Source organism: Mirounga leonina, unplaced genomic scaffold, assembly GCF_011800145.1.
Source record: "Mirounga leonina isolate KUSES-001 unplaced genomic scaffold, KU_Mleo_1.0 Mir_115, whole genome shotgun sequence".
NCBI lineage: Eukaryota > Metazoa > Chordata > Mammalia > Carnivora > Phocidae > Mirounga > Mirounga leonina.
In genome coordinates this window covers 8,463,924-8,480,991 of record NW_023270268.1, presented here as the reverse complement: position 1 = coordinate 8,480,991, position 17,068 = coordinate 8,463,924, and the positions used below count along the sequence as shown (strand labels likewise).

The 17,068-nt window shown below is 47.6% G+C and overlaps 1 protein-coding gene and 1 long non-coding RNA gene across 5 annotated transcripts in view; one reads left to right on the top strand and one right to left on the bottom strand.

Moving 5' to 3' along the window:
* LOC118002191 overlaps window positions 1-7,042 on the top strand; it is an 86,477-nt gene extending 79,435 nt beyond the window's left edge. Inside the window, exons 2-3 of the long non-coding RNA XR_004676977.1 lie at window positions 3,796-3,928; window positions 6,232-7,042. This is a non-coding gene — a long non-coding RNA (uncharacterized LOC118002191). The remainder of the gene's footprint in view (window positions 1-3,795; window positions 3,929-6,231) is intronic.
* Window positions 1-17,068, bottom strand: part of MYRIP (myosin VIIA and Rab interacting protein) — a 400,010-nt gene that overhangs the window by 48,213 nt on the left and 334,729 nt on the right. For all 4 annotated transcript variants that reach the window (XM_034992452.1, XM_034992478.1, XM_034992462.1 and 1 more), the window contains one exon: window positions 11,512-12,143. In XM_034992452.1, the coding sequence (XP_034848343.1) occupies window positions 11,512-12,143 (632 nt within the window). The remainder of the gene's footprint in view (window positions 1-11,511; window positions 12,144-17,068) is intronic.

The window sequence follows — 17,068 nt, the reverse complement described above, 5'->3', positions numbered from 1 at the left end:
TCTTAGCTAAGCCTAATTACCCTAGGAAAAAGAGTATAGATCTAGAACGAAAAGATCATTGATCATTGATCAGCTCACCTCTTTAACATGGTGACCGAGTAGCCCAGATTTTGTGGAGACAGAAGTTTCTAGAGACTGAAGTTCCCTGAGGTTCAAATGCTGGATTTTGCTTGTTCCTCAGTTGGGATCCAGGGAGAAGGAGCCGCATAAGCTGCCTGTGGTCTCTGACCCTTTGGCCCCTAATAATTTGAGGCAGCTATATCAGAGTTGAATCAGACCCTGAGGAAAGGCTTCAGAGGGAGGCCTGAAGGGGCTCCAGGTCTCCTCAAGCTCCTGTGTGGGGCAGAGAGCATCCAGAAGTGGGCTCATGGAATATCGTTGGTGGTGCTGGAAGATGAGCTTCCTAGGGGCTCCTATGGTGGGAAGGAAGGGGCTGCCTTGGGGCAGACAGCCAGGGCCCTGGGGAGGATGAGAGTGGCAGCCATGATGGGGCCTGAGGGAGAGGGACTGTGTTCTGACCTCACACACAGGGAACAGACAGGTTCTCAGGCCTTAGGATGCCAGCAGGGCGAGAATGACTTTGTGAACAGAGGCTCCATCACTGAAGAGACTTGCAAGGACCCAGAGGACCCTGCTCAGCCCTCAGATGGCCCTGCAGCCACAAGGACTCCAGAGGCTTCCCCTCTGGCTCCCCAAGATGGCAAAAGTGGAGAAAGTGGAGGGGTTGGAGGGCTGATTATTTACCTAGAAGAGGAAAGTCGGTTTTAAAGAGATAAAGTTGTTGAAATCACAAGAGGCTGAGTGTTCCTGGATTGGCTAGTTTACATTGCTGGCTCTGCAGACTGGGGAGGTGGAGGAGGAAGGGTACGGCAGCTACAGAAGGACAAAGCATCCCCTTTTCCTTGCGCACATCAATGTAGCATGTGGAACCTGGAGACTCTGGCTAAATAAGAAAGTATAGTTTTAAACACCTAGTGACAGAATACTCATTAAGCTAAGCTAGGACGGTTTCTTAAACAAGAGTCTGCTGATATATTCTCAGTGGTCTGCAAGTTCTTATTTATAATAATTTTTAAATTTTGGCTTTAATTTCATTGATCATCTAAAAAGAAGGCACCGTCTGAATTACCAGGGCAACTGAGGGTTGCCAGCTTCACCTCCACGGATCTTAGATTTCGAACCAGACATCTGAACAATTCCTGAGGAATCTGGGAATTCTCATGTTTGAGAAACACAGAGAGAGAAGTATAAGGAGGTGATGGGGTGTGCGAGTGGGGGCCAAGCCTGGACAGTTCTTGTGGTTGAGCACATGAGTGTGGGTGAGTACTGCACTGGGCACAAGACACGCCAGATCTCATTAAAGTGGCCTGGTAGTTCCCTCTGTGTCCACAAGGACGCCAGCCTTGTGTAGGCTGTCCAAGGTCACGTGACCAGCGTGGGGCCAAGCTGAAGACAGCCTGATTCTGAAGGCCAAGCTCTTTCCATTCTTCCAAGACAAGGCCAGATGCTCCAGATTAAACCAGCTCATTAGGAGCAGAAGATAGTAGAACCACAGGGTAGGGACAGAACCCGACAGGCAAAGGATTTAATCCCTTCAAAGAAGTGGAAGTTTCAATGAGGGAGAGCTACTTTTTCTAGAAGCTTTCTGGAGATGGATACCTTTAAAGATTTCCTTAGAGAACTGACTGTCTTTACCTTCATTCACCCTTGTGATCTGGCTTTATGCACCCCGAAATCCTGCCTGCTTTAATTTAAAGCAATTTTTCTCCTATTACACCTCCCCATCATCCTGATCAAAATTCTTCACACGTTTGAAGGGAGCCATGTTAACGTCTTCTAGACTGAGCAACCCCAGTCCTAGAAACCCTTTTTTTTTTTACAAAGCCTGTCTTTCATCTGCCAGGTCATTTGAGGGAACAGTGGGAGGCTCAGCATTTTCTCCACGTTTAAAAAAAAAGCCCAGCTCCAGGATGACTTTCAAATGTTACATATCAGCCTTCGTTGAATGTATCCTAGTGTCCTATGGTTCTCCCTGTTCCTGCTGTTGAAAAACACCGAAGCTGACCTAAAAAGCAGAGTTTCTGCAGCTTGCTTTTAGATATTTTAGTGAACTTCAGAGAAGAGACCTGACTTACAGGTTACCCAGCCCTGGGAGTTCCGTATGTGGCAAATACATGGAGTTTTACTTGCAAATGCCTTGGCAGAGTTGTCCTAAAGCTGCAGAAGGGAGGGTGAGCCTCGGGGCTGGCCGACTCTACCGCTGATCTGTTTTTTTTCTGAGGACTTGGACAATTTTTGTCTCTGGTACCTTCACGCAGAGGTTTGTCCTCTCCTGATGTATCACTATTAACCTAAAAATAATTTTATTCACAGGTTGTGCCCTGGTGATGAAGATGTTTATTTTTCTTATCACTGGTGTGATAAGAACAGTCACACATACACAGATACACACCAAATCCTCGGCCAACTAACATGGTGGGAATGGGAACATGCCACCTGGAATCTCATCAAATTTAGTATTACAATCTATTTCCTCCTGCCTCCGTGAGAGACCCTTCACAGGGAAGGACCTGAGTTTGGCCAGTGGAACTGTACGGAAGGTAGATGTGGGCGATGCATTTGGTTAAAGGAAGTCGTGTGAAAACTTAGCACCTAGATATCGATCCGGAAGGTTTAGTTTTAGTTTTTACAATTACAGGTCAGTTGTCCTGGTATGGATCCCAGGCTGTTTTCCGAGTCTTTCAGATTATAAAATTGATTTAGAAACAAATGGACAAAACCTTAATCTCATCTGGGGCACGTCTCCTTTTCCCGGAGCAAAAAATCATATCTGACTAATGGGGTCTGCCGCTCGTCCATGTTTTTTCTCTTTATCACCTTCTATCTGACAGAATTAGACTGTGCCATTTGTTAAAAGGGCAGCTACTCATTCCCCAGAATTATGCCAGCCCCATATAAAATATCTAGAAAATCACTAGCCTGGCCTTCTCAGATCAATATGTACATGAGGAACAGGCATTTGAGACACAATTATTTTCATACTGACCACAATTGGTCTCTCGCTTTGGGGAGAAATCTGTTAGGAATGAAGCAGCATTAACAGTGGATTTCATCTTTGTTTGTTCCTTTGACTCTGCATTGAAACTGGGTGTAGACCTTTGGATTTTGATGGTGATTCAGAACCTGGACCTTAAGGCCAGCACACAAGTCAGAATTGTCAGAAGAGTCTCCTAAAAGTGATGGCATTCAGTGCAAGGATTGGGGTGGAGGGATGGAGGGGTGTTCCAGATCCCCTTTTTTCATTGGTTCCTAAAGACTTGTCATCCATTTTGAGTGAACTGGGTTCAGGCCCCTGCCATTTGGGATAGAGAGTTCAACATTTTCTTCACAGAGCAAACATGATTTGATTGCCACAAATAAGTAAAGGCTTTAACTGATAGGTAGCCTTGCTGTTTAATATCTGCCCCAAACAAAGACTCTAATTTAACTATTGCAAAACTAATGTCATCATTTTTGGTGGCTGATCCTTAATATCCAATGACTGCTGGTTAAAAATCCTATACAGCAGGACTTCTAACCCAAAGTCTGTGGAAACTCAGGAAAGTTCCTGCTCCAAAAACTCCTTGACATTGTCTGTAAGCTTTTGAGTGCTTGTGTTTATGCATCCCTCCTCCCCCCATGGAAAACACACACATGGGGGAGAAGAGTTTGTGCTCATCAGGTTCTCAATAGGGTCTATGACACAAAAATATTTAAGAATCACCATTATTCAGCAAGTATCTTCTTGTTTTTCAGACCTGTTCTCTGCAACTATCATGGAGGGCACACCTAGCAGTCATGCTCAGAGGGAATCACTTGACAGATGCCCGACTAAGATTTTTCTTCTGTTGAGGGGGTATTGGTTACACCTGCTCAAAACTGTTTCCGGGTTATTATTTGTACTTGCTTAGGCTGCTGTGTAGGTGGGAAGAAGGGGCAAGGGCAGAGGGCGGGCTTGTCTCAGAGTAGTTCCACTTTCAGCCAAATTATTGTCTTCTCCTTAAGTTTTCATTTCAGGCAAAGTCCCATGGCTAAAAAGATTTGAAAATCAGTGGTGAAGAATTGGGTGTTGGGTGCAGGGATTACCACCCTTTGGTCTGTATACTGGAGGAAATTCAAATACAATTGGGGTAGATCGAAGGGCTTGCTTGGGGATTTTCTCTTGGCACACCTCAGAGGGATGTGCACCTGTTGAAGGCCTCAGTGTTCATGGGATGGGGGGGGGGGGTCACAACTGCCAGAGAGCATCCCCTTGAATTTGGAACTGAACAACACTCATGAACCAGGGCTTGGGGAGGTAGCCATCTACTCCTCCACATATCCTGGAGTGACCCGGACCAGCAGAGGTCAATGCATTTGGCCCCTGATAGACTGACTTGACTGAAATGTGCCTGCATTGGTCCATACTGAGTGACACTGTGAGAAGCAGCCTCCAATGTGTGTGCTCATTTGAAGCAGGTTATAGTGGAGGGTGATGCATTCTGCTTTCTCTTCACAAGGACCCACAGGATAAATTTCTCATGAATCTCAGCTCCAAGAGCAGCATCCTTTAAGGAATAGATTTGCTGTTCTAATATGGTTTCCATGACTCAGCAAGCTGCTCACATCATTCTCTACCTATTGTCTTCTAGAAAGCTCAGAGCCAAATTTTTGGCATTGTCAGCTTGTGATTAGGACCTCTCTGCATCCATATTGTGAACTAACATTACTCCTAGCTTCATTTATTTTTTCTATCCTGATTTTCCCTTTGTCCTGCTTTTCTTATGTTTTCATTTTATTCTCTTGTGTTTACATTTATGTAAACTACTTTAAATTCTTTCTGTTGCAAGGCATGAACACATAAAATAAATGAATATTTACAGATTGTTAAAGAATTAGTAGCTTCCCAATGTGGCAAGATTCTTAGAACGTCTTTTAAGAATAATTAAGACCTCACCTGCTAGACAAGGGGGCAAATTTACCCCAAGGAAACAAGTTGCACTAATGAGTACAACAAAAAATGAAACATCAGAGGAAACTGAAATAGCAGCCTCCTGCCATCCCGATGTCTCAATCAATGGAAAATTAATTAGCAGGTTTCCATTTTAAAATGATACCTGGCAAACATCACTCTACAACCTCTCCAAGTTTTCCACCAAAACTGTGTGGGAAGATACAGGAAAAGGTGAAAATTCACATAACTAAAAAGGAATGGAAGTCAGCTTGTTACTAGTAAATGGATGGGAAAAATTTTCACTAAGTACAAGGCCCATGCAAATGAACTGAAAAAAAAAATGTTTTTGGAGACCCATCCACTCTCTCCCTCTCCTAAGTAGTCAGGATAATTGCTGTCTCCCCCTCACCCCCCCATATTCTCCCAACCTCAAACCCTGGTCCAGAGTGTGAGATAAATGCTCACAATAAAAAAATATCAAACAAACAAAAGCACAATAGCTGAGCCTTTTGTTGTGGTGGTGGGGCATTTGAAGCATCCAGAGATAAACCCTACTCCCAACCCTCTCACTTCCTCCTAGTCTTATAGCCACTTAGAACATTCAGGAGGGCAGAGGAAAGAACTCGCCATGGTACCATGTTACATTCTAGGAGGTGTGGTCATGAAAATGTAAAGCCCCGGGGCGGGCGGGGATCTATAAAACCATGTAGAAACTTCAGCAACCCTCAGTTTGTTTCCTGGAGGGGGGTGGGAGGGAGGGGTGGCTGGGTGGTGGACACTGGGGAGGGTATGTGCTATGGTGAGTTCTGTGAATTGTGTAAGATTGATGAATCACAGACCTTTACCCCTGAAACAAATAATACATTATATGCTAATAAAAAAAAGTAATTGAAACTGTTAAAAAAACATGTAGAAATATAGAATGATTTTTGTTCTTTTCCACTCATTCATTCATTCAACATATGCATTTTCAGTTGTTAGCCATTTGTTCAAAGAAACATACAGCAAGATGATGAGAGTAGGAAAAAGCTCCTCTCAAGCTGGCAGAGGGGAAATGGTTTCAGTATGCTAGATACTGGCAAACAGTGGGGTGGAGACAGCTTTATCCTCACTTAAGGATGACTAACAGAAAAAGTTAACATGGAATTTATGGAAAAATACAGCAGAACAAAGGAAACCAAAGGTAGCTTGAAGGCATCACGTAAATTTTACTAACAAGCAGGACACAACGTCTGATAGTGGTTTTGTGTTTTCATTAGGGCATAATAATACAGAGTCTCAATGAAGAGGTACAGAAAGTTACGAGAGAGAAGCACTCCAACTAAAAGACAAGGCTGTGGCATGAGATGAACTGCGAGACTGTTGAGACAAAAGATTGCAGAAAGACTAAGAGCACGACGGCAGGATTAGAACCCACATCTGACAATGGTAATTGCAGAATTAATCCCAGGAACACAAATGAGTGATGAGAGGACAAATTTGGGAAGGTGTTCTAGAAGACTGAAGAAAAGATCAATCAGAGAAGGAAAAAAAAAAGTAAGAGAGGATCATAGACATGGAAGACAGAGAATTGAGATTCAAGGTAAGGATTATGGGTGGCCTGGAAGAAATAAGAATCAAAATGACAGAAGGAAACCCTCCTGAGTTGAAAAAATACCCGAGTATGCAGAGAGGAGCTCACTGTCTTATGTGCAAGAGCACGAGATGAGAGCACACTACCCTTCTGGCAAAATGTCTGCTCTTTAAAGATAACAGCAAATCAAACAAATGTCTAAGAGAAGAGAAAACGGTTATACATTAAGGAAAAATTAAGATGTCTTCAGGTGTCTCTGTTCATCACACCAAGGCAGGAGGCGATAAAATATCGGCTGCAGGGCTTTGGAGGGAAAGTGATTCTGACCCACAGATGTCATCCCACCAGCAGATATCAGGGTCGGGGTTCTGGAGGTCAGAGAACGCATTCAGCAGTCTGTGGTAACAGATTACAGAGTGATTCCATGTGCAGAGTTACATGTGAGGTGAGATTTGAGGCTGGGGATGCAGTTAGAGAATGCAGGACAGGACTTCTGCCCTCAACTGGCTCTACATGCTAATCGGGGCTGGTGAGGGCATGGGTCCAGCAGGGAGTGGAGCTGCCAGCACGCACTGGTTTGCCTCCTAGGGACTCACCAGACTCCGAAGGGACAGAAAGTAAGAAAACCACAGAAGCATGAAGACAACAGTAGAAGAGAGTAGGGAAGTTAGGGAAGTGAAGCCTGGCAGACATGAAGGCAAGGGAACATGAGCTTCTGAGGCAGGACCTTGTCTGTCTTGCTGACGTCCAGAACAATGTGCACGTGTACATGGAGTCTGTCCTCAACAAACAGAGAACATGTGTTCTTTTCAAGCACACCCATGTAATAGTCACAAAAACTGGCCATGTATTGGGTCACAAAGGAAATCCCAACAGATTCCCAACAGCAAAACCACATAAGCCATATTTATTGCTCACAATGCCATGAGGACTAAAAATTAGGGACAATAACAAAGCAAAACAAACCAGAAAGCTATCCACTCTTCTAATTACCTCTTAATTTTGATTAAAATGAGAATCACATTGGAAGTGATAATTTACTTAGAAAAGTTTGACGATGGGCACACTACATATCAAAGCTTGTGGGATGCAACAAAACTGTATTTGAGGGGAAATTCATTATATATACACGTACATTATCTACATATAATGAATCTATCTATCTATCTATCTATCTACCTGAGCCAGCTCTTCATTTTATTAGTCTCAACACTTTTATTTATTTATTCAATTCTTTTTTAAAAAGATCTTATTTATTTATTTGACAGAGAGAGAGACAGCAAGAGCAGGAACACAAGCGTTTGGGAGGCCAGGAGTAGGCAGATGCGTCTTTGTTTTGAGAGTATCTACTAAATGTAGAGGAGGCAACATACTTAACCGTGTAGCCCTGCAAGCACGTGCCTAAGGACTGCAGCAGGACACAGACCGAGTGCCAATGTCACTACCGCTTCGGGTAGCACAGGTTGTCGCCAGGGCCAGATGACGAGCAAGAGGAATCAGCGTAAATCATGGGAAAAACCATAAAAATGTCCTCCATGTGGACAAGATGAGGATCTACCTGGAATAACTAAGAGAACCATGTGGAAGACCATCAGGACTAAGAATCTATTAGGTGCTAAGTTATAAAATATAAACATAAAATCAATAGTGATCTATACGCTATCAGAAACGAATCAGCACGTGTAATAGATAAAAGAGATCTCATCCACAATGTCAACAAAATGTATAACATACTGTAAAACCTGTGAACAACAAAAGTAGGAGAGCTTTGAAAAAAATCTCTGCAACTTGAGTGAAAGTAAATAACTGGAGACAGGTATGACACCACTGGATGGGGAGCCTCAATATTACAAAGACATAGATTTTTCCCAAATAGATAAATGCATTTGGAGCAATCTGATCATAACTTAAATTTCTTTTTTCAACTTGAAGAGAAGATTGTAAAAAGTCATTTATGTGAGTAAAGGATTGAGAAAAGTTAAGACACTTTATAAAATATCATCGACAAAAAACAACTGTGAAGGGAAGACCATCTACCGGATATCAAAGTATGTTACGAAGTTATTATAATTGAAATAAAGTTGTATTTGTACACAAATGGGACTTCTCCATCCATGGAACAAAATAGAGAGCATAAGGCAACCAGGCTCATGAAATAAAAGAAGGTCAATATATATTAAAAGGGGCATCTGAAGCCAGCAAATAAAACATGGATTATTTGCTAACAATTTGGTGACAAACGCTTACTTTGAAACAATAAGGTTAGATTTTACCACATATCATCCGGAAAAGCAAAGAACAGAGGAACTAAAGGGCTAACTCTAAGTTACAGTGCTCAGAATTGTCCCTGCGTGGTGCAAGGTGATAATAAAAAGACTGACTTTTATTGGACTTATTACTGTTTTAAAATTCTCTACAAGACGTGCACCTTTTCTGCTTGCACCCTGGACGGACGGCTCCCACTCCCGTGCTCCCTGCGGGGGGCCACCGAGAGGCAATCTTTGGCAGGCACTGCGGGGACATGTGCGCTGACATTTCCATCATTAACTGTTAATAGCAAGCGACAGGAGAGTATGGAGAGTAAGAGGCCGATTGTGCTAAAATACAGAACTATATTTCTAAATGTACTATAAATATGTGAGTGCACAAATACATACAACTCCAGTTATTTTGGAGGAGATGGCGGGGGTTTAGGTTGTGGTGGGGGAGACTCTATCTGTATGTTCACAATTTTTTTTTTATATGATATTCATTTATTTATATAATTAAAAAGTATGCAAATGGTTAAAAATACATATACATCCCTGTATGTATATGTACACACATATAAGATCTAACCTCATGAAATATATCTAACCTTATAAAATATGTATGTATATATATTTTGTATTATATGCATGTATGTGTGTGTGTGTATATATATATATATATATTTTTTTTTTTTCCTTTGAGAAGAGAACTGCCGTCTCAGGAGAGCAAGGAGGGCCTGAGTTAGTGCAGCACCACTGCCACCTACTGGGGAGGAGAGGACACTGCCAGGGAGGCAGAAGCAACACACTGGTCCTAGAGCTTTTCTGGGGGCCCCGTCTTCTCTCTATCGAGGCCTTGCAAGATGACCACCAGAAGACAACTTTCAAGCCACCTCACAATAAACAGGAAGCTTCACGCAGCCAGTTGTTGGGGATACACGGCAAGTGAGTCATGCAGACAACCCTCAAGGATATCCTTTCGGGCAAGTGACCCAAAGTCTCCGTAAAACAGTCTCCACTTGAGCTAGATAACAAGGAGTCATCACTGAGCAGAAGTTTGTATTTCTACTGTACGATCACAACAGTCCCACATGGCAGATTTGTAATGCTCTGCTTTTACATAGGAAAACACGAGACCTTGGACCAAAGAAAGGATGTTTTCTAGGCAACGTATTAGCAGCTTAGGCAGGACTGATGCCCGATTCTGTGACCTGAGGGCTTCCGAGCCCACAGCTGTGTTCACGGGGACCTCGTGATCAGGGATCTGGCTGATGCATTCATAGATGGGCATCGTAGCAGACGCTGGTGATGTCCCCGCCTGTATCCCCTAGAGCTACCCGAGCTGCCTGCAGCCATGGGGGACAGTTTCTGGCTCACTGATCATTTCCCACCGCAGACCTGGGTCTCTCCCTTCTTCTTTGCCTGAAGGATTTCTCAGGCACCACTGCAAACTGGTTGTGTGTGGAGTTGATGCTCCCCTGGGTGGGGCCACTCTGTACCAAAGGCAGATGGGAGACTGTGGATGAATGCTCCTGTCCTCGGGTGGGGGGTGTGTCCCATGTGGTTCTCCGTGGGTCCCTGGTGGGATGGGGCCCCGGTTGTCTATCGCCTGCCTTAATAGGCCTTTCTCACTGCTCTGGCTCACTCTTGGGGTTCCTGGGCTCTCCTCCCACCTAAAACCTACATCCAAATCCTTGACTTGGAGCCTGCTTTCGGTGAGACCCAAACTAAGAATGCAGGGCACGGTGGTTGAGTACCACTGGAGATGCAGTGGGGTTCCAGAAGTGGCTGTTGTTTCTCCAGGAGTGTGGAAAGTCAAGTTGACAGCAATGTGAGCCTATAGAAGGCAGAGGCAACCTAACTAGATCTTCCATTAGACTCTCAGTTTCAAACGCAATCCATTGCTTCTATAAGGTCATTCAAAGCAAATGGTGTGTGAGTGCACATGCGTGTGTGTGTGTGTGAGAGAGAGAGAGAGAATGTGTGTGTGTGTGTGTGTGTGTGGGTGCATCTTTCTATGGAGAGAGCCCACAGCTTTTATCATAATCTCAAAGGAGGTTCCTGAACTAATCCATGTGGGCAGAGCCACGAGGATTCTGAGAGGGGGTGGGAGGTGGCCGAAAGAATCACAGAATGTGAGTAAACTGTGCCCTGAGTTTTCATATTGAAGTAACATTTGCTGTGTCTAGGACAGAGCTTAGTTCATTCTAAACATTATCTTATTCACTCCTCACATCATTCTTTGAAGGGGGTTGTAATAGTATCTACATTTACAGACCTGAGCCCTTGCCCAGGTCACACAGCTGGATTTGAAGTCAGGCAGCCTGACTCTAAACCCCATATCCTTAACCCTGAGCCAACGGCCCTCCAGCTTTAGGACAGCAGAATCCCTAGGAGAGCTGGTGACCACACATGCCTGGACCCCATCCCCAGAGTTTCTGAGCAGACAGGGCCTGAGAATGTGTATTTCTAACTCATTCCCTGGCGGTGCTATGGTTGCTGTCCTGGGGGCCACATCTCAAACCCACTTGGAACCGTAAGAAGCTCTCATCCAAGAGAGGAGATCATGGAGCCCTAAAGAGGGGATGGTTAGGCCACTCAGCTACTTAGCAGCAAACCAAGATGAGAATCTGGGTCTGTGATTTCGAAACCTTTCCACACCACTCACGCTTGGAGGAGGGCACATCCTGCTGAAAAGTGTGCACCAGTCTGATTACCTGATGTCTGTCCAGCCCCTGGGAACCGGCGTTGGGAGAAGACAACTCCTCGCTTGGCTCCTCTGAGCCCATGCGGGCCCTTCCCCACCTCCTGGCCTTCCAGTCCGCAGCGTGGGGGGCCTGCTCAGGCTCGCTGCTGTCTGAGGTCTCCCTGCTGGCTGCCTGGGGGTTGAAGTTCACATCCAGCTCTCCCTGCAGGCGCCTCTTCTCTGTTGTGGGGTCCCTGGGGGCCTTCCTCTGCAACCAGGACAGTCTGGCCTGGCGCCCAACTTCCCGGGAAGAGCCTGCAGAGGAGGTCTCTGAGTCGGAGCACATGGCCTCGGGGTTCGGGGAGAGCCCGGAGTTGGTGGTTGAGGGGCCTTGGTCTGAGCCCTGGGCCTGTGTGGGCTGAGGCTGGGGGTTCCTGGGCCGGCCTCGGGGCCGTGGGCACAGTGTGCTCAAGGCCTCGCTCCAGTCAAAGTCCTCCTCACTGTCAGAGCCCATCTCGTCGTAGGCAGAGGCCATGCTGGAGGCCGCCTCCAGGGCCTGGAACGTGTCACTCTTAGGTTTGGCCAGCAGGTGGGTGTGTGGCAGAGTACCATCCTTCAGGGCCACCCAGTTCCCGTCCGGGCTCTGCAAAACCTCGGCCAAGTCTGTGGGGGAAGGGGAGGGAGAAAGAAACCAAACAGGGCTGTTATCACTTGACAGCAAGGCGAGGCTGCCATCTGCGTCTTCCCCACCGCTGGCTTGGGGTCCTGGGGAGCAGCTGACTCGGGGAAGTCCAAAAGGGCACCTCTTTAGGAGGCAGAATTGAAGGTCCCCAGGAAGTCCCTTGAGGCTTTGCAGGCCCCAGGGCTTCAGACATGAGGAGACACTCGAGATCTGGCTCCTAGTGCACCTCTGCTTGGGTAGATGGTCACCTCGGGCTCAGAGTGGCCCCTCTCCTGCCCTGGGCTGGCTGGGGTGGAGAAGGGTGGGGAGGGCTACTGTTGGCAGCCCCTGGTCTGGCTCTTTGCCCTTGGGCCATGGTTTTCTCTGTTGGATGGGAGATGACTCTGTCACCTGCCCTGGCCTCCCTCAAGGTTAACACACTCTGCACTTGGAACTTCTACAGATCTCACCCACAATGGCCTTGTGAGATGGCAGGGTGAAATAAGATATATGTGTTCACACACACACACACACACACACACACACACACACACACCAGACTCTGCCCCCAGGTCCTGCTAATATTTGGTCTTTGACCCCATTTCCTGACACAGGGCTCTTAAATTAAATCCCTTGTAATTTCCTGGGTGGTGGGAGCATCTTTAGATCTAAGGAGGCGGCTCTGGGTGGCTTCAGGATTGGACTGGCCACCAGAAAGACCAAGCCATGATTAGAAATTTAGAACTTTGAGCTCCACCTCCGTCTCTGGAGAAGGAAGAAGGACTGGAAAATGAGTTAATAATTGACTGTGGCTACGTGATGAAGCCTCCATAAATGTCCCCAAAGTCTGAGGTTCCGAGAGCTTCCTGGCTGGCACATCCACGTGCCTAGAGAGGCACCCCAGCTCCTCGGTGCTCAGGACCCTCCAGGGCCTCACCCCGCGAACCTCTTCATTTGGCTGTTCATCTGTATCCTCTGTTATATAATAAACTGGTGAACATAAGTGTTTCCCTGAGTTCTGTGAGCTGAGCTGCTCCAGAAAACTACTGAGCCTGAGGAGGGGGTCGTGAAGAGCCGGTTGGTCAGAAGTCAAAGTGATGACCTGGGACATGAGCCAGGTAGTCCTGAATCCTTGACCGTGGGATTGGGAGCTAACTGCAGGGAGACAGGGTCAGCACAGAACTGGAGGGTACCCGGCTAGTGTCAGAGAATTGGTGGGTATGGAAAAACCCCACACATCTGGTCCCAGAAGCGTTCTGTGTGAGTGGCGGGGGAGTGACAGTGTTTATTCCTGCTCAGCACGTAAGTTTATTTTCAACTCAAGGCACATGCCTCATTCTGGAAAGGACATGAGGGAGAAAGAGGTTCGTAGTTCCAATCTTATTTGACAGATGGGGAGACAAAGGTGAGCGAAGTTAGTAACTTGTCGAAGGTCACAGAGCCCATAACTGGTCAAGCAGGGATGAGGTGCATCTCCATCCAAAGCCAAGACAGCTCTGGCTTATAGAGTGTGCTGTGGAAGCCAATCAACTGATCAAGGGCAGGCTGGAGTGGTTCTCAGTGTGGGGTCATGGTCTGGGTTGGCCTATGCTGGGCTCCCTTTTGCCCAGAGCATCTGTGATGGCGGGTGGCTGGGGCCCCAAGGGTTGATCTCCATGCCAGGGGGTGAAAGTTGCTTTGTCTTATTTTTGTGGAAGCCAAATAGGAGAGTGTGCCTGGGGCATGAGTAGGACGGCATGGTGCTCCTCAGCCCTGAGTACCTGGCACAGCCCCCTGGCCTGGGGCACAGCAGCTGCCAACAGAAGCTGTGTTCTGGTATTAGGAACCTTACAGGACTCCCTGGGGATTGAGTGATGAGGACGGCGGGGCTTTGGAGGAGACGCACTTGTGTGTGGACACCAGCTTCTGGGCTTGAGGGCTCCCCAGCTCCGCTGTGCTGGGACACTGAGGCTGCGTCCTGCCAGATGCCATTTCAAACACAGATTTCCTACCAACTAAGTGAGTACTGTTTCGTGTAATGAAATTAAAGTTATCGGTGTTTCACAGTGTTGTCCACAGAGCGTTGTACAGGACTGCTGAAGAACCACAGCCTTCAGGGAACTCAGATGTTGCTTGAACACATTTTCAGCTCAGGGACCCAGCGGCACTTAAGCTGACTGCAGCCCAGGCTGGCGGGACATCCGCGTTCCCTTTTGTCTTGAGTCAGAAGGTGGGGTTTCTTCTCCTCCAGGAGGATTCTGGGCCCAGTGGAGGCTGATTTAAGCATCGTCTTCCTGGAAGCCTGAGGACCTGAGGGCCTGGGTCCTGCCTTTCCCTGGCTACTCCCTCTATCCTTGGGGTCTGTCCCCACCACCATCTCCACATGGCAAAGCTCCAGTGACCTCTCAGAGACCTCACCTGCTTGGTTCCCCTTTTCCTAGAGCACTTTCCTCCTCCTTCCCTGAGTCCTCCTGCTGTGACAGCCTGTCTGGCTCATTCCATGACCCAGTCTGGGTTCTGGCTGATCATGCACATGGCTAAGCCCTCCTCCCGAGGATGACAAGGTCCCTCTGGCAGGGGCTGGGTCTCAGCAACCTCTCCAGCCTGCTCTGTCCCAGGGCCAGCTGGTGCAGAGGGAAGAGCAGAGACTGTGGAGTCAGGAGGCCCGGGTGGAAAGCTCGGGGAGCTTCTCAGCCTCTGTACTCTCTTTGGTGAGAGGGGCACAGCTAAGCCCTCCCTGGCTCCGTGTGGGGATTAAATGAGGTGACACCCATCAAGTGTGTTACATGTGCCTGCTCAGAGCGGGAGATGAGTTCTTAATAGCACTTTCACCCTTACCCATTCCTGGGCTGCTTTAGGGCAGGGAGAAGAACAAGAACTTTGGATTCAGGTGGATCCAGGGCTGAGCCCCAGCTGTTGTGATTCCTGGCAGGGGACCTTGGTCAAAGAGCACCTCTGAGCCTGTTTCCTGACCTAAAGGTGGGGACAGTGTGACCCTCCGTGGCCGTGAGAGGATTTTTATAAGACAACATACGTAATGCCTCGATCATCCTGTCTGCTACCCCTCAGCCTTCTTACCTTCTGCCTGTTGAGTCGGCTTCTACTATTATTTCCCCCTGACTACAGATCAGCACCATGTACTCCATACATAGGTATATGTATCTACCGATCCTGTAGTTACTATTGCGTACCGCACAACCCTGCTTTCATCGGCCGTGGAAACATTCAGAAGAGAGCCTAATGAAGGTGTTATTACCATTTACATGTAATGGGCTCTGCCTGTTGTGGTGGTAATGGCCAGTCTTCTGGGGAAAAGGGTTTCTATGTTGCCTGCATTTTCCCAATGCCATGTCCCAATCTCGTGGGTCAGGTGGTGCTGAAGGCAGGGACCAAAGAGCCCACCTGGGTTTCTCCAGAAATACGCAGGCTCTCCGAGAGGCTATTAATGGCCAGTAAGTGGTGATTTTGATTTCCCCTGTAGCAGGCGCTGTGGATGGCTTCGGCATACACCCTCTGGGCTTCCAACTCCCAGCACTTGGCGATTCTTGGCCTGAGGTGAGCTTTGGTTACCGGAGGCTGCTTGGCTGCCCCAGGGGTGAGGGGCCATCACAGCCTCTGGGAGCAGCCCTCAACCAGTGGCAGGGGAAGCTGGTGGATTAGTAGCCCCACTCCCTTGCCTGCTGCCCAGGAGAGTGTTCTACCCTGGTTCTTACTGTTCCCCAATGGGGATGAGCTCCAGTCCAGCTCCATAAGGAATCATTTGCTTGCCTTGCCTTCCCTTCCCTGTCTTATGTCCCCTCCCCTCTCTGTGTTTCTTAAGCTCACCTCCAAATAAACCACAGGTCCTCAGATCTTTCTACTAGAGTCTGCACACAGAGACAGTCCCACGATGCAAAGCAGACTCAGCCCTGGCTGTGGAATGGGTTCACTCTGAGGGGAGAGGTGTGCTCCCCACTCCCCCCCAGGCCCTATACTTAGTTGCTAAGTCAGCTCTCTGGCTGGGCTTCAGAGACCCAACTCACACGCTGCTTCTCAAGGGCACATCCTTGGCCTTCTTTCCTTAAGAGGCTAGGCTACTCTGTTCTCTGGGCTTTGACAAAAAGCTCTCATTTTTGAAGACTTAAACTATACTACAGTTAATTTTCTTGGTTGTCTACCCCCATCCCCCTTGCCCTGGGGCCATGGGAGGAAGCCACAGCGGGAAAGCCCCTGTGAATGCCACTCTGTGCCGGCTCCCGGGCTGACTGTGTTGTAAACGTGGACCTGGTCATGCACCTGCCTTTGACACCTGCTACGTGGAGGGCAAGGATTCAGTCCACCACTGGCCCCTCTCTGCTGCCTTTTACAGTCCCAGTTCATCATGGTCCTCTGAGGAAGCTAGAAGCTGACCAATTTTCGTCTCCTCAAAAGCATAGCGGGCTCCCTGAATGCCCACTCCTGTGAAATCCTGGTTGTCAAGCTGCATGTTCGGAACTGCTCAAAGCTGTACCTGGCCTCCACCACCACACTCTCTTAGTCCTCTGGGACTGGGGACCCTGTGCCCTTCCGTTCTCTCCTTTGTCCAAATTCTTTTTCTTTCGTGACTGTGCGGACAACCACCTGTCAGCAACTGCAGAGAAGGGGCTGTCCCCTGATTGCTATTTCCCAGCACGGAGCACATGCTGTGCATACAGTAGATGCTCAGTCAAGGTCTATCAAGTGGAAATGTGTTTGGGGAGACATCCATTGACTGCTGTAAGCTCTGTGGAGGCTCAAAGTGGACCTGCTGTGGTTTACTCAGCCCACAGTGTCCCTCCAGCTGACCCCGTGAATTAACAGGCTCTGGAAGCAATTAACAGGCTCTGGAAGCAACCTTTCCCCTGGGGCATAAACAGAACTGCGGAAAATAGCCCAGTGGCCATTAACCCAAGATGACCTCCACCTCTGGGTCTCCTCTCTTCTACATTTC